Source organism: Doryrhamphus excisus, chromosome 4, assembly GCF_030265055.1.
Source record: "Doryrhamphus excisus isolate RoL2022-K1 chromosome 4, RoL_Dexc_1.0, whole genome shotgun sequence".
Taxonomy (NCBI): domain Eukaryota; kingdom Metazoa; phylum Chordata; class Actinopteri; order Syngnathiformes; family Syngnathidae; genus Doryrhamphus; species Doryrhamphus excisus.
In genome coordinates this window covers 19,930,554-19,943,294 of record NC_080469.1, presented here as the reverse complement: position 1 = coordinate 19,943,294, position 12,741 = coordinate 19,930,554, and the positions used below count along the sequence as shown (strand labels likewise).

Here is a 12,741-nt window from a genome sequence, read left to right as displayed (position 1 = left end):
CCAAGGTGCGACACTCACTGAGGCTGCGCGCAGTCCTGCAGGTTGCACATCCTGCGTATGGGTTTGGGCTTCTTGCCGACGTCGCAGTAGCCTCGGTGGACCATCTTGGTGTCGCCCTTCTTCCGGCAGCCGTACTTGGTGTACTGGAAGCCTTAAAAGGTACGAGAGCCAGAGCGGCGAGGTCAGTCCAGGCAGAAAGCCAACGTAACAACAAGGTCACGGTGAACACACACACACACACTCGATGGAACATCTGTCATTGATTGTTAATGTTTGCTTTACCTCCGGCGCACGGCTTGGAGCACGGAGACCAGTTCTTGAGGGCCCACTCATACGTGTCCTCCTGGATGACATTGTTATTGTTGACGGGCACCGAGTCTTCGTGGATGATGTACTTGTACATTAAGGTGGAGCGCGTCTCATTGTCCTTTGGTATAATCTGAAGGACGGGATGAGAGGCACAGCAGCATTACGCCGACATGAAGGTCATGCAAAGACGAGGCAGGAAAGCTCTTGTCTGACTCTCCAGTCTGAGAGGTTGGTGTCGGATTACACATGAAGCATTATTTTATTCATTATGACACAGCCATGCATGCACTGTTGTCCTGTGGGGTCCCACTGGGCTATATACTGGGACCCTATTTATTTACATATAAAATAGAACCGCTCACATTTTTACATGTTGATGTTATGAATGCTAATTAAAAATCACCTGGACAGTACAAGTTTCATGTCTGCAAAAGGGAAAAATGGTCTCAAAATCAGATCTGATGTCATATAGCCTATCCCATTAGCACGCATGCTAATCAAAAACCCGGGTGGTTCATCCATTATAGCGATCTAATGATGTTGAATTTATTGTGTATTGTTACTAAAGCTAAGATTTCCACAACATCTTATAGGCAGCAAATGACTACAAATCATTCAACATCAGTACAAGCCTGGAGTTTGTTTTCAGAGAAAAGATGACAAATACGCACATTTATGCATTCCCACACAGCATCAGCATTTGGGAACAAACAGAATATTATACATGATATAACATATTATACATGAGGTGAAAGACGTGCATCATCGGAGAACACAACTATGGTGCATTCAAGGACCATGGAACAGAGTCACCAAAAGACGATTAAACAAAGCAACATTCATTCATTCATTCATTTTCTACCGCTTATCCTCACGAGGGTAGCAGGGGTGCTGGAGCCTATCCCAGCTGTCTTGGGGCGAGAGGCGGGGTACATCCTGGAATGGTGGCCAGCCAATCACAGGGCACATATAGACAACCATTCACACTCACATTCATACCTATGGACAATTTGGAGTGGCCAATTAACCTAGCATGTTTTTGGAATGTGGGAGGAAACCGGAGTACCCGGAGAAAACCCACGCATGCACGGGGAGAACATGCAAACTCCACACAGAGATGGCTGAGGGTGGGATTGAACTCGGGTCTCCTAGCTGTGAGGTCTGCATGCTAACCACTCGACCGCCGTGCAACAAAGCAACATAAACTTCTGAAATCTGTGGGATTTCAAACTGTATATTATTTTAAAAGATAAAAGATAATATCCCTTCCTTCCAAAAGTGGTATGCGTGTATCCAACATTTGATGTCGTTAGGAACAAATTTGTGTCTTTTGTTATTACGCCTGAAAGTTGGGCCCTGCCCCCTGACCACCGCCTTACAGGATGAGAGCGCTCGTCATTGTAGAAAATGTCAGCGCTATTAAAAGTTGAATCTCAATGTTCTCCATTACGCTAAGTTGTATTTAATAATTGGTTATTATACGCTGCTTGTCCTGAGCCTCGCCAGTGAAAGATTATGAGGATTAAAAAAAAAAATCTACTGGGTGAGGCAATTAAAGTGCTTTCAAACAGATTCCCGCAAAAGACAGCACAGGGCATCTTCTCACCAGAACCACCACGGGGTCATGCAGAGGTCCGTCAGTGTGCAGGGTCTCAACTTCCTCCTCGATGATGTAGTGCCACTCCACGCCTAAGTCGATGAAGCTTCTGGACTTCACTTCCTCTCCTTTGCCGTTGAGGATGTAGTGGCCTGTCGCCTGGTTCTTGATTGCTGCAATCAGGAGGAGAAAGTGCTACACTGATACAAACAACAACCCCTTCCACAATTAATCACAGACGGATGAGAGAGTCCATTGTGCTGTGGGAGGGTTCCTACCAGAAGCGCGAGGTTTGGGGGATGAAGCAACACCACGACCCAAAAGTACAAAAAATGAGACCAAGTCAAGACCAAGACCACGGCTACATTCACACTGCAGGTTAATTCCAATTGTTTTGCTCATATATGACCTCTATCAGTGTGAACGGTACAATTCCGATTTTTGCATGTGGATATAAATTCGATATATAGCCCATGTACTGCGGTCTGAATCCCCCGGTAGCGTATATGCGGCCTTCTCGCCATCGAAAGCTGTGTTTCACTGACACTTGGACAAAGGTAGTCTGGTGCAAGTCTTCCAGTTCTTATGTTGTAAAGTGTGCTTATTTGTGCCGATGTTGCCAAGGGTTTTTTTTGCCAGTCCCACAAAGGAGCATAGTGTGGACCTGCCCCCCCCCATCTTGGGCTTCCCTTTCCACGGGGAATTTATCCTGTACTGCTGTATACGTGACAAGTAAAAGTCATTCTCTATCTTTATCTTTGGTGAAGAAAATATTGAATCCTGTTGCACAAAATCCTTGAAATTGTCATAAACACGAGCCCATAATGCATCTTTCCTTCTGTAAACACATGGAATCGGATTTCAACTAAAATTTAAACCCCAAATTGGTCATCAAACAGTGTGAAAGTTAGAAGAAAAAGTTTGCACACCCTCGCTGAAGTGAAAAGACGTGCTTACACATGCTAACGACTTGCTCACAACTTGCTCACGACTTGCTCAACTGGTTACGCGTGTCCTTGGTCGGTTTATTTCTGACGAAATGTACTGCTGGAAGCTCAACGGGTTCTCGTGAAGATGATCAAAGGGTGCGACTGACGCAAACAAAGTACCGGTTTTGGTCTTGACTGGAATTCGAATAAAGTTGATTCTGAAACTCAACCAATACTCCTTCTTGCCTGACGTAGTCTTACCGGTCATCTTTTATGCAACTTTTGAATGATGTTATTTTTTAAAAAAGGGATTCGCTACACATCTGAATCTGTATAGCTAGCATGACGTTGCTGAATAAATGTACAAGGGTAATGTTAGCACAGTGGATACGAAGAATGTCAAAGGTGGATACTTCCAGGAGACACATGAGATAAACGCAGCTCACTAGCTACACACACACAAAACAGCGTCTTCCCAGTACTATGTATCACGGCGATGGGGCCTTTAAGACCAATCTGATAAACCACAACACTACAAAGCATGCAGCAGATTGAAAAGAACCAGATCAGTTCACATTCCTTGGAGCTGAAGCTGGGAAAAAAAAAGGATGAGCACATGTGATGTCTTTGTGTCAGTCGCTGTTTAAGGTGACATCAATCCTGCCTGACTACAAATCACAAAACATTTACGATAAATACGTATTTACTCTTAGGGCCAACACTATTTTCTTTGAGCAGGAAATAATGCGGCCACTCTGCTGGCTCAGGGTCCTTATTACGTCCTTGTTGCTGCCTGGCCGAAAGCCACGGATACAAAGGATGTCCTGGACTTTTCCACACCCAGGGCTGATTTGTAAGATCTATCAATGCAGGACACACTACATTTATTTATTTATTTATTAGTCGTAGTTCTTTGTTTCTCCTGTAAAAACGTACATTTTTATGTTGGAAATAAACGATTACACTAAAACTAAACCTTTAGCCAGGGAGCCTTTTTCATCAACGAGTGAATAAAGGGCATGTTCATTGTGGTGGACGCCAGGGCTTTCACAACCTTTTCATGCCAGAAGTAATATATATTTTAAGAAAAAAATATTACACTATTACACTAATATTACACTATTACATTATATATATTACATTAAAATATTTTGCATTTCTGTTGTTGTTTTTTAATGTTTTTATTTCATTTTCCAAACATTTGCACGAGGCGAGGGTGTCCGTCAAGGACCCACTTCTCATGGAAGGGAACATGTCTAAAACATATCTAAAAGAGGAGGAAGACTTAATTTAATAGGACACAAAACATGAAAAATAATCTTCTAATAAGTCTTCCTTTTCTTTATGATGATTTACAATGGTCATTATTTTACTAGCATCGTATTTGCTTTTTTGTCATAATATCATATATTTTTTTGCAAACAGATTCCCCCCAAAAGTATTTTTTTCTTTATTATTTCAAATGTAATTTAAATGAATTATATATTGTATTAATTATTATTTCTTGTAACAATTTTGTTTCCGACAATATTACAACTTTATTCTCATAAATTATTTTGAAGTAATATAATGACTTTCTTCCCTCATAATTCTGCTTAATTAAATTATTTTTTTTTTTAACTGAATTTTTCAAATGTGCCGCGGGCTATGCCTGCCACAAATACGTTACACAGCGTGTAGGACTTTGTATCATTTTACACACGTGTCCATTTGTCTCCTGTGGAAATGATGTGCGATGGTTAGCGATGTCACACTTACCAAGAATTTGAGGGGAGGCCTCGTGTTCTTGGATGATCACATGTCTAGCTCCAGGAGGAATGAGAAACATCTTAAGGTAGCCTTTGGCCGACAGCGAGGAAGGAAAGACAAGACAGACAGAGACGCATAAGATGAGCAGAAATCATTTGTTTGCAGTGGTGGACATCCCCCACGGTTCGCTTTGCTCTACAAAGAAGCTCCAGGAATGGAGGAGAGGGGGGGCGGGACTAAATCAAGTTTTTATAATCAAGTCTCCGAGGGCATCGGGTTTTTATTTTCATTCGCACATGAAAGGAACATTGCTACATGAAGATGAAGCAAGCATCATCTCCGCCAAGGAGATCAGGGTGAACATCCGGCAACTTTGGAGGCTCTCACATGGCACAGTCCCGACACCGCAGCAACAGAAGTAGCGGCATGGAGGAGGCCGGCACTCATGACGACTTTCAATTTCCAATTTACAGCGAATCCCATCAAAGACACTGAGATGCTTCAAAATGAGCTTGTGATTTGTTGCGCTTATCTCGTCTGACCTTGGCGGAGGTCTGCTCCTGTTTTGACATGAAGATATTCCTACAAAGTGCGAATGAAAAACAAACAACAACTACGAGTCAGCAAAGTCTAGCAGGGATGTCCGGCACCTACAAACCTCCTGGGACTCACCCATCACGTTTCTAAAGTCCTCACTCTCATTTAAAAACACATTCCGAGCTCCTTTGGGTAAAGAGAAGGCTCCTCTGGTTCTCCCTTGAAATGAAAGGAATGATGTTAGTCCACTTTGCACGGCAGACAACAGAATGGAGGAAGGAAATGATTTGGGCTAGCGGGAGTCTTGCTTCACAACCACCAGGACACAAGCGGCAGGGGCGTAATTGCTTGCCCTCGGACTCGACAGGCTGACCCAGGTCTCCTGGCACGTTATTGGCTTCGGCGAGGTTACAACAGGTGGCGGAACAGCAGGTGCTGTGTGCAGACTGTGTAGACGTAGCTGTCAATCTAACTCGATAAAACGGCAGTTTGATAAAGGAGGCAGAAGTAGCCGCTTCTCATGAAAGATGAAGACTTTGGTTGGGAGACAGCCGCAGAGGTAATCACATGAAAGGACATTTCATGACATTCACATTGGGAAAAATGAAAAAATACAGCCTTGACGCCTAGAAGGTGTGACAAAGAAGCAATGTAAACACTAATGTAAACACTCCAACGTTTGGACGTTTGCTTTTGGTCGATCATTCCTCTGTTATAACCAGTGGTATTATTAGGCCTATTATAGGGGGGCTTCAGACCCCCTAAAATGTTCTTAAGTCCCCCTAAATAATTAGATATTTTTTATTGATGAAAAAAAAATTATAGATTTTTTTTTTGTTACAAAAACAAATCTCTGACATATTTTATATAATAGGGCCCCCCTAAAATGTTCTTAAGCCCACTAAATAATTTGATATTTTTTTATTGATTTTATTTTATTTTTTATTGATTTTTTTTCACAAAAATCTCTGACAAATTTTATATAATAGCCCCCCCAAAATGTTCTTAAGTCCCCCCTTAAATAATGTTATATTTTTATTGATTTTTTTGTTACAAAAAACATTTCTGACAAATTTTATATAATAGGGTCCCCCTAAAATGTTCTTAAGCCCCCCTAAATAATTAGATTTTTTCATTGATTTTATTTTTTATTGATTTTTTTTCCCTGAAAAAAATCTCTGACAAATTTTATATAATACCCCCCCCAAAATGTTCTTAAGTCCCCCCTTAAATAATTTGATATGTTTTATTGATTTTATTTTATTTGTTATTGATTTAAAAAAAATCTCTGACAAATTTTATATAATAGGGCCCCCGTAAAATGACCTTAACCCCCCCCTTAAATAATTTGATAATTTTTTTATTGATTTTATTTTAGATTTATTTTTTTTTGTTACAAAAAACTCTGACAAATGTTATATTATTGGGCCCCCCAAAAATGTTCTTAAGTCCCCCTAAATAATTTGATATTTTTTTTATTGATTTTAGGTTATTTTTTATTGATTTTTTTTGTTAAAAAAATCTCTGACAAATTTTATATAATAGGGCAAAAGCAGGCTAATACTAGCCTACTACTAGCAGTAATAATCAGAAGAGAATAATGATGATAGTAATAATACTAATGGCAATATTAGAGCACTCTAGACATGAAATAACACCCCTACAGTCCTTTACATTCACAATAACAATATAGTAGACATCATAAACAAGCAGTCCAAGACCTAGGCATAAGTGTGCATGTGTGTTGCTGTAAATGTGTTGTGCGATGCTGGAAGGAATGGACTGAGTAAGCAACCGTACAGCAGTACTCCATGTTAAGGATTACTGTGCCTGTTGTGAGATCATTCCAACTTGCAATAAAAGCCTGTTGTTCTGGCGAACTAGTCCGGTGCTTGTGTGTCTCACCGAACATTACAGTAACGCTACTGACACCTAGAGACCACCGTAGAGTACGCTTTAAATGCGTCTTCTGAATGCCGTGTATTTGTATTTCACGTCATTTTTAGGCGTCATTTTTAGGCGAGGAAATGTTGAATTTAGGCTACAAAAACTTTATCAGTTAGTGGTGATGGTTTACTGTGCTCGTCAAAGTTTGACTCTCCATTGTCCCCAAAAGACATCTTCCTTATATTCCAAGGAATAAACAGACTTTCCAGAGGTGTCCCAAAGAGGCATTGTTACAACAGACAGATAGCAACACCAAAGTACGGGTTCCAAAGCTTTTCTTCCGTGTGGAGTCAGTGATCTGCTCTATAAGCAGAACGTCTACAAAGAAGAGGTTGTCAGATAACAGCAGATACTTGCATATCGCCTTTTCCGAGAAAGGCCTTTCTTTTTGGGCTGTCTTGCTTAACGCTTTCCCTGTTAAAAGACGTGACGTGTTAGACGAGGATGATCACAAAAGATCTTTGTCCCAAAGCTCTCATTATTCAATAGTCCTCATTCAGGAGATAATTCAGAGAAGACTGGAACATCAAATCTATTCCAGATCATGGCTCAAATCAAATTTGGAGTACAATGCAAGGCAAATGTGCTGGAATTAAAGGCATTTTTGCAAAAAGGCCAGATGGTCTACTGAAGTCTACTGTACAGCTGAAGTGTGTTTTCTTTGCATCTTTGATGAAGTTCACGTCTAAATCAAGGTGGCACAGGGGCTATGGCAAGTCATTCAACTCAATTGTCATATACGTTATTTTTCATCCATGGCCGCCATTAGCGAGCGTCACCGTGCGTCTGTTGTGAGGAGATAACCGGATGCGAAGCGTCTTCAATTAAAACGCTGACATAAAAGCCCAGGCATTCGTCGTTGAGGAACGCAGCATCTAAAAGTAAATGGAATTAATTCCAAGGTGCTTCCTAAAGCTAGTGCTGGGCTGTGGTGACTCTGACAGCCGTCACGGATGCAGCCTGGATCCAAAGTCAAAGCGAATATGTGTGAGGAAAAACAAGACGATAGGCAGTGGCGTCATTAGCTCTATTTTAGGGCAGCTTCAGACCCCCTAAAATATTCTTAAGCCCCCCCCAAAATAATTTGACATTTTTATTGATTTTTAAAAATGTTTCATTTATTTTTTTTTACAAAAAAAATATCTGGCAAATTTCATATAATAGGGTCCCCCTAAAATGTTTTTAAGTCCCCCTAAATAATTATATATTTTTAATTGATTTTTATTACTTTTTTATTATTATTATTATTATTTTTTTTTTACAAAAAAAATCTCTGGCAAATTTCATATAATAGGGTCCCCTAAAATGTTTTTAAGTCCCCCTAAATAATTATATATTTTTTATTGAGTTTTATTATTTTTTTATTATTATTATTTTTACAAAAAAAATCTCTGGCAAATTTCATATAGTAGGGTCCCCCTAAAATGCTAAAATGTTTTAATTTTAATTGATTTTTTTAATCAATTAAAATGGATTAATTGATATAATTGATTTTTTAAAAAATGTTTTATTGACTTTTTTTCTCTGCCAAATTTCATATAATTTCATATAATAGGGGGCCCCCTAAAATGTTCTTAAGCCCCCCTAAATAATTGTATATTTTTGTTATTGATTTTGATTTTTTTTTTTTTACAAAAAAATCTCTGACAAATTTCATATAATAGGGCAAAAGCAGGCTAATACTAGCCTACCACTACTACTAGTAGTAGTAGTAATAATCAGAAGGAGCATAATGATGATAGTAATAATAATAGGCTAATTAATAATATAATAATGATTATTATATCATTGATCACTATCCACTGGTTTTGTACTTGTGTAAATGTAATGGTGGCCTAAAACAATTGAGTATCTCTATTAAGTACAATTGAGTATATCTACTAAATCTGAATATATAATATGAGAGGATGCTTCAATATTAAAATCAAGGACATGATGACATAATGGCAGGATGTGAAGTAGCTTGGTCTCCCTTGAATGTTTGGAATGCTGCGGGAATCCAGTAAGAATATTTTGAATGCAGTCAGAGTGCAGTTCGAATACCTTTTGGCTATTTTTCCACTTTGAACGTGTGTTTTGTGTACACGTTTACTTCCTTGTCGATCATTTGCCTTCCAGGTGTGCCCAATGTTTTGTTTTTGTTTGTTAATTCTTCCCTGCGGCGTCGTTCTTTACCTGTTTGGCGTGTTAATTAGCCCGTCTTAGATCAGACACAGTAAAACTTTTTCTTTTGATGCACAGCAGCGCGTTCCAAAATGTTGGATTCTGTAGGCAGGTTTTGGTGACAGAGGGAGACAAAATGATTGAGGGAGTAAGTATTGTGGCCAACGGAGGTCTGATGTTTCACACATCTCAGGATGGATTCTCGTCAGATAAACGACCCCAGAGCGGAATGTTCCCACAGATGTTCCCAAATGATGCCAAAGAGCTTCATTTTAAGTTTGAGTTCTCCTCTGACCGCATTGATGGCCAAATGTTCAGGCGGGGGTCTGTAGGAGGGCCTGCAGGAACTCAGTCCATTACAGCCAAGCGTCGTAATAATGACTGAGCTCCCGACTCCCTTGACATCATTAACAAGCTCATCCCTCGGAATTCTGGGCTGGTCCATCACCTTCTCACGGTCATCCTGTGGGGCAAGGCTGATGTCTGATGATAGGATGTACTCGCGGGTAAATATGGATTTCTTTCAACCAAATATGTTGGCTGTGTTCGAAACCGCATACTTACCTACTACTCATACTAACTATTTGAGTATGCAGTGTGTCTACACTGGCAGTATGCCATTTTTGAGTATGCGAGTTCCCGGATGCATATTGCATTCGCCGGAAATGTTGAGTATGTATCATCAGCTTACTACTCACACTCAAATTACCCAGGATGCAACGCTGAATACTGAGCAGCAGGATGGACCAAACGGCGGTGTCAAGTAGGATACATTGCGAGTTGGTTTGTTTCTTCTTTTCAAAGTAAAAGCAGTGATTTATCACTATGATTTTTTGTATGAGAATAAAGGGTGTTTTATTTTGTGAAAATAACCTGAAGTGCGTTGCTCACTTCGGCTAGCTTGAATTTTGCCGAATTTATCCAAATTAAAATTGTAAACGGTTGGCATTTGGACAAATAAATGGCACACTCTGGATCTAAACGGCCACTTTCTCGCCTGATTAAAAAAAAAAACTCAATAAAGTGATACAGTAAACCTCGGATATATCGGACTCGGATATATCGGAAATTCGCTCACAACGGACAGATCAAAAAGAACCAATTTTTCTGTAATGCATTTCCAATAAAAATTCATTGCATATATCGGATTTTTTATAACGGATTTCGCCTATTTCGGACAAAATCTCCAGTCCCGTTCCAATGCATTTCCATTAAATTTCCCTCGCATATATCGGATGGCCGCATCGTGGCGCTCCGATTCGCCGAATCGTGACAGGCCGCTATACGACGTCATTTGCAGCCTTTGCAGCGTTGCCTGCGCGTCCAGGTACATTGGAAACATAGTCAAGGAAGTGCCTTTTTATAACGGATAAAATCTGATTTACGCATATACCGGATATAAATCCGATATATGCGTAAAACTGACATTTTCCGGTATACGCATATAACGGATTTCGCTTATATTGGACAAAACCAGTGGGAACAATTGAATCCGATATATCCGAGGTTTACTGTATATTTAAAAAGTTTAGAGCTAAGATGAAATCAGCTTCAGCGGTTTCGAACACAGCCGTTGCCTCTGGTACAATAATCTCATCAGACAAATTGTGTACTGATGGAAACGACGGAGCCCCCTCTTGTCCCTCCATGCATTAGCAGATCCCTGCGATCCGAGCTAATTTAAGCAGCAATGTGTGAAAAGTCCAACTGGTGGGTTTTGCTAAAAGCTTCCTCTTGCCAATCAGCGTAGATGAGCCTCAGTCAGATGCAGTTTCAGTATTTTAAACGTCCCCGTTATCTCTTGGAAAAACTGATGATGGGATGCAGATTGGTCGGGCCATTTTTCGTTTTTTATCCATAAAAACAACTGCTGTCCTGCTGTCCTCTTAAAGTTAATTGAGTCTTTCTCTACAAATGTTTGTTGTTTTTTGTAGACTTTTTTTTTATAGACAATAACCATGACTCCATGCCAGCTTCATCATTTTAGTGGAAGTCGGGGGTTAGAAGTTAGTGTCGTTGGTCAGCAGCAAGCATAACTATGGCGAAACCATGAATAAAATAAAATAATATAATAATATATTAAAATAACAAAACAAAACAAAACAAAACAAAACACAACAAAACACAACAAAACAAAACAAAACAAAACACAACAAAACAAAACACAACAAAACAAAACAGGCTGGCAACCAGTCCAGGGTGTACCCCACCTCTCGCCCGAAGACAGCTGGGATAGGCTCCAGCACCCCCCGCAACCCTCGTGAGGATAAGCGGTAGAAAATGAATGAATGAATAAAATAAAATAAAATAAAATAAAATAAAATAGCTAAGCTAAGCTAAGCTAAGCTAAGCTAAGCTAAGCTAAGCTAAGCTAAGCTAAGCTAAACTAAACTAAAACAAAACAAAACAGGCTGGCAACCAGTCCAGGGTGTACCCCACCTCCTGCCCAAAGACAGCTGGGATAGGCTCCAGCACCCTCTGCAACCCTTTAAAATAAAATAAAATAAAATAAAATAACCCAGGAGGGGAGAAATCTACAATGGAACCTCCAAAATCAAACATTTTTGCTTATTATACACAACACAACACATTTATTAATAGCTAAAGGCATTGTATTTGTTTTTTTTTTTTTACCAAGAAGACATAGCGTGAGTATTCCATGAGGTAGGTTTACTTCCTGTCCCTCGCTTAACGTGTACCATGTGGAAACTCAAGTCTGTTTTCCTTGATTGTTGCTTCCCCGGCCTAATAATGACAAATATGCCGTAACGCCCCTACTGTACAGTACAGTTGATAAATCTCAGCTTGTGTTGGACTGTGGAGGTTCCACATTTGAGGTAAAAATAATTTCTGAGGATCCACAGGGATATCTTACCGGCTTTCTTGGGCGTCCGAGTGAAGGTCCCTTTCACGGTGCGGCAGTGGGAGTTGTCCCCGCCACAGACGCCGCATTTGTCCTCTACTTTGTTTGAGCCGATTTCTTTGTCGCAGCCAACTTTCTGAAGACACCCACACCCCAGCCAACACCAGAAGCGCCCGCCCCCGCACAAGAGTACAGAGATTAGCAAACATTCACCTTCCCAGATTCATTAATTCAGAGATAGAATCAGCTTGCCGAATGACTGCTGGGCTTTGAAACTTATTAAAAGTCCCAAAGGTAACTCCAGTGGAGGTGTGGAAGAAGGAACAAAGCTTCCCACTTACACGAACAGTGGTGTAAAAAAGTCTTGGCCACCTTCCTGATTTCTTATTTTTGGCATTTTTTGTGACACCGAAATGTTTCAGATGTTTTCATCAATGTTTCATCAAACAAATGTAAATATTAGTCAATGACAACACAACTGAATACAAGAGGCCGTTTTGAAATTAAAGTTTTTGTTATTAAGGGAGTTAACTGCCCTGTGATTGGCTGGCGACCAGTTCCAAAGACAGCTGGGATAGGCTCCAGCATACGACCCTAGTGAGGATAAGCAGCATAGAAAATGTTTGTATGGATGGTTATTAAGGGAG

At 40.1% G+C, this 12,741-nt stretch overlaps 1 protein-coding gene across 1 annotated transcript in view; it reads right to left on the bottom strand.

Annotated features, from left to right (window-relative positions):
* The window catches only part of adamts3 (ADAM metallopeptidase with thrombospondin type 1 motif, 3), a 105,883-nt gene that overhangs the window by 7,931 nt on the left and 85,211 nt on the right, over nucleotides 1-12,741 (bottom strand). Inside the window, exons 15-19 of the mRNA XM_058069735.1 lie at nucleotides 12,107-12,230; nucleotides 4,594-4,674; nucleotides 1,916-2,079; nucleotides 283-439; nucleotides 19-151 (exon numbers count right to left, since the gene is read on the bottom strand). Of these exons, the coding sequence (XP_057925718.1) occupies nucleotides 19-151; nucleotides 283-439; nucleotides 1,916-2,079; nucleotides 4,594-4,674; nucleotides 12,107-12,230 (659 nt within the window). The remainder of the gene's footprint in view (nucleotides 1-18; nucleotides 152-282; nucleotides 440-1,915; nucleotides 2,080-4,593; nucleotides 4,675-12,106; nucleotides 12,231-12,741) is intronic.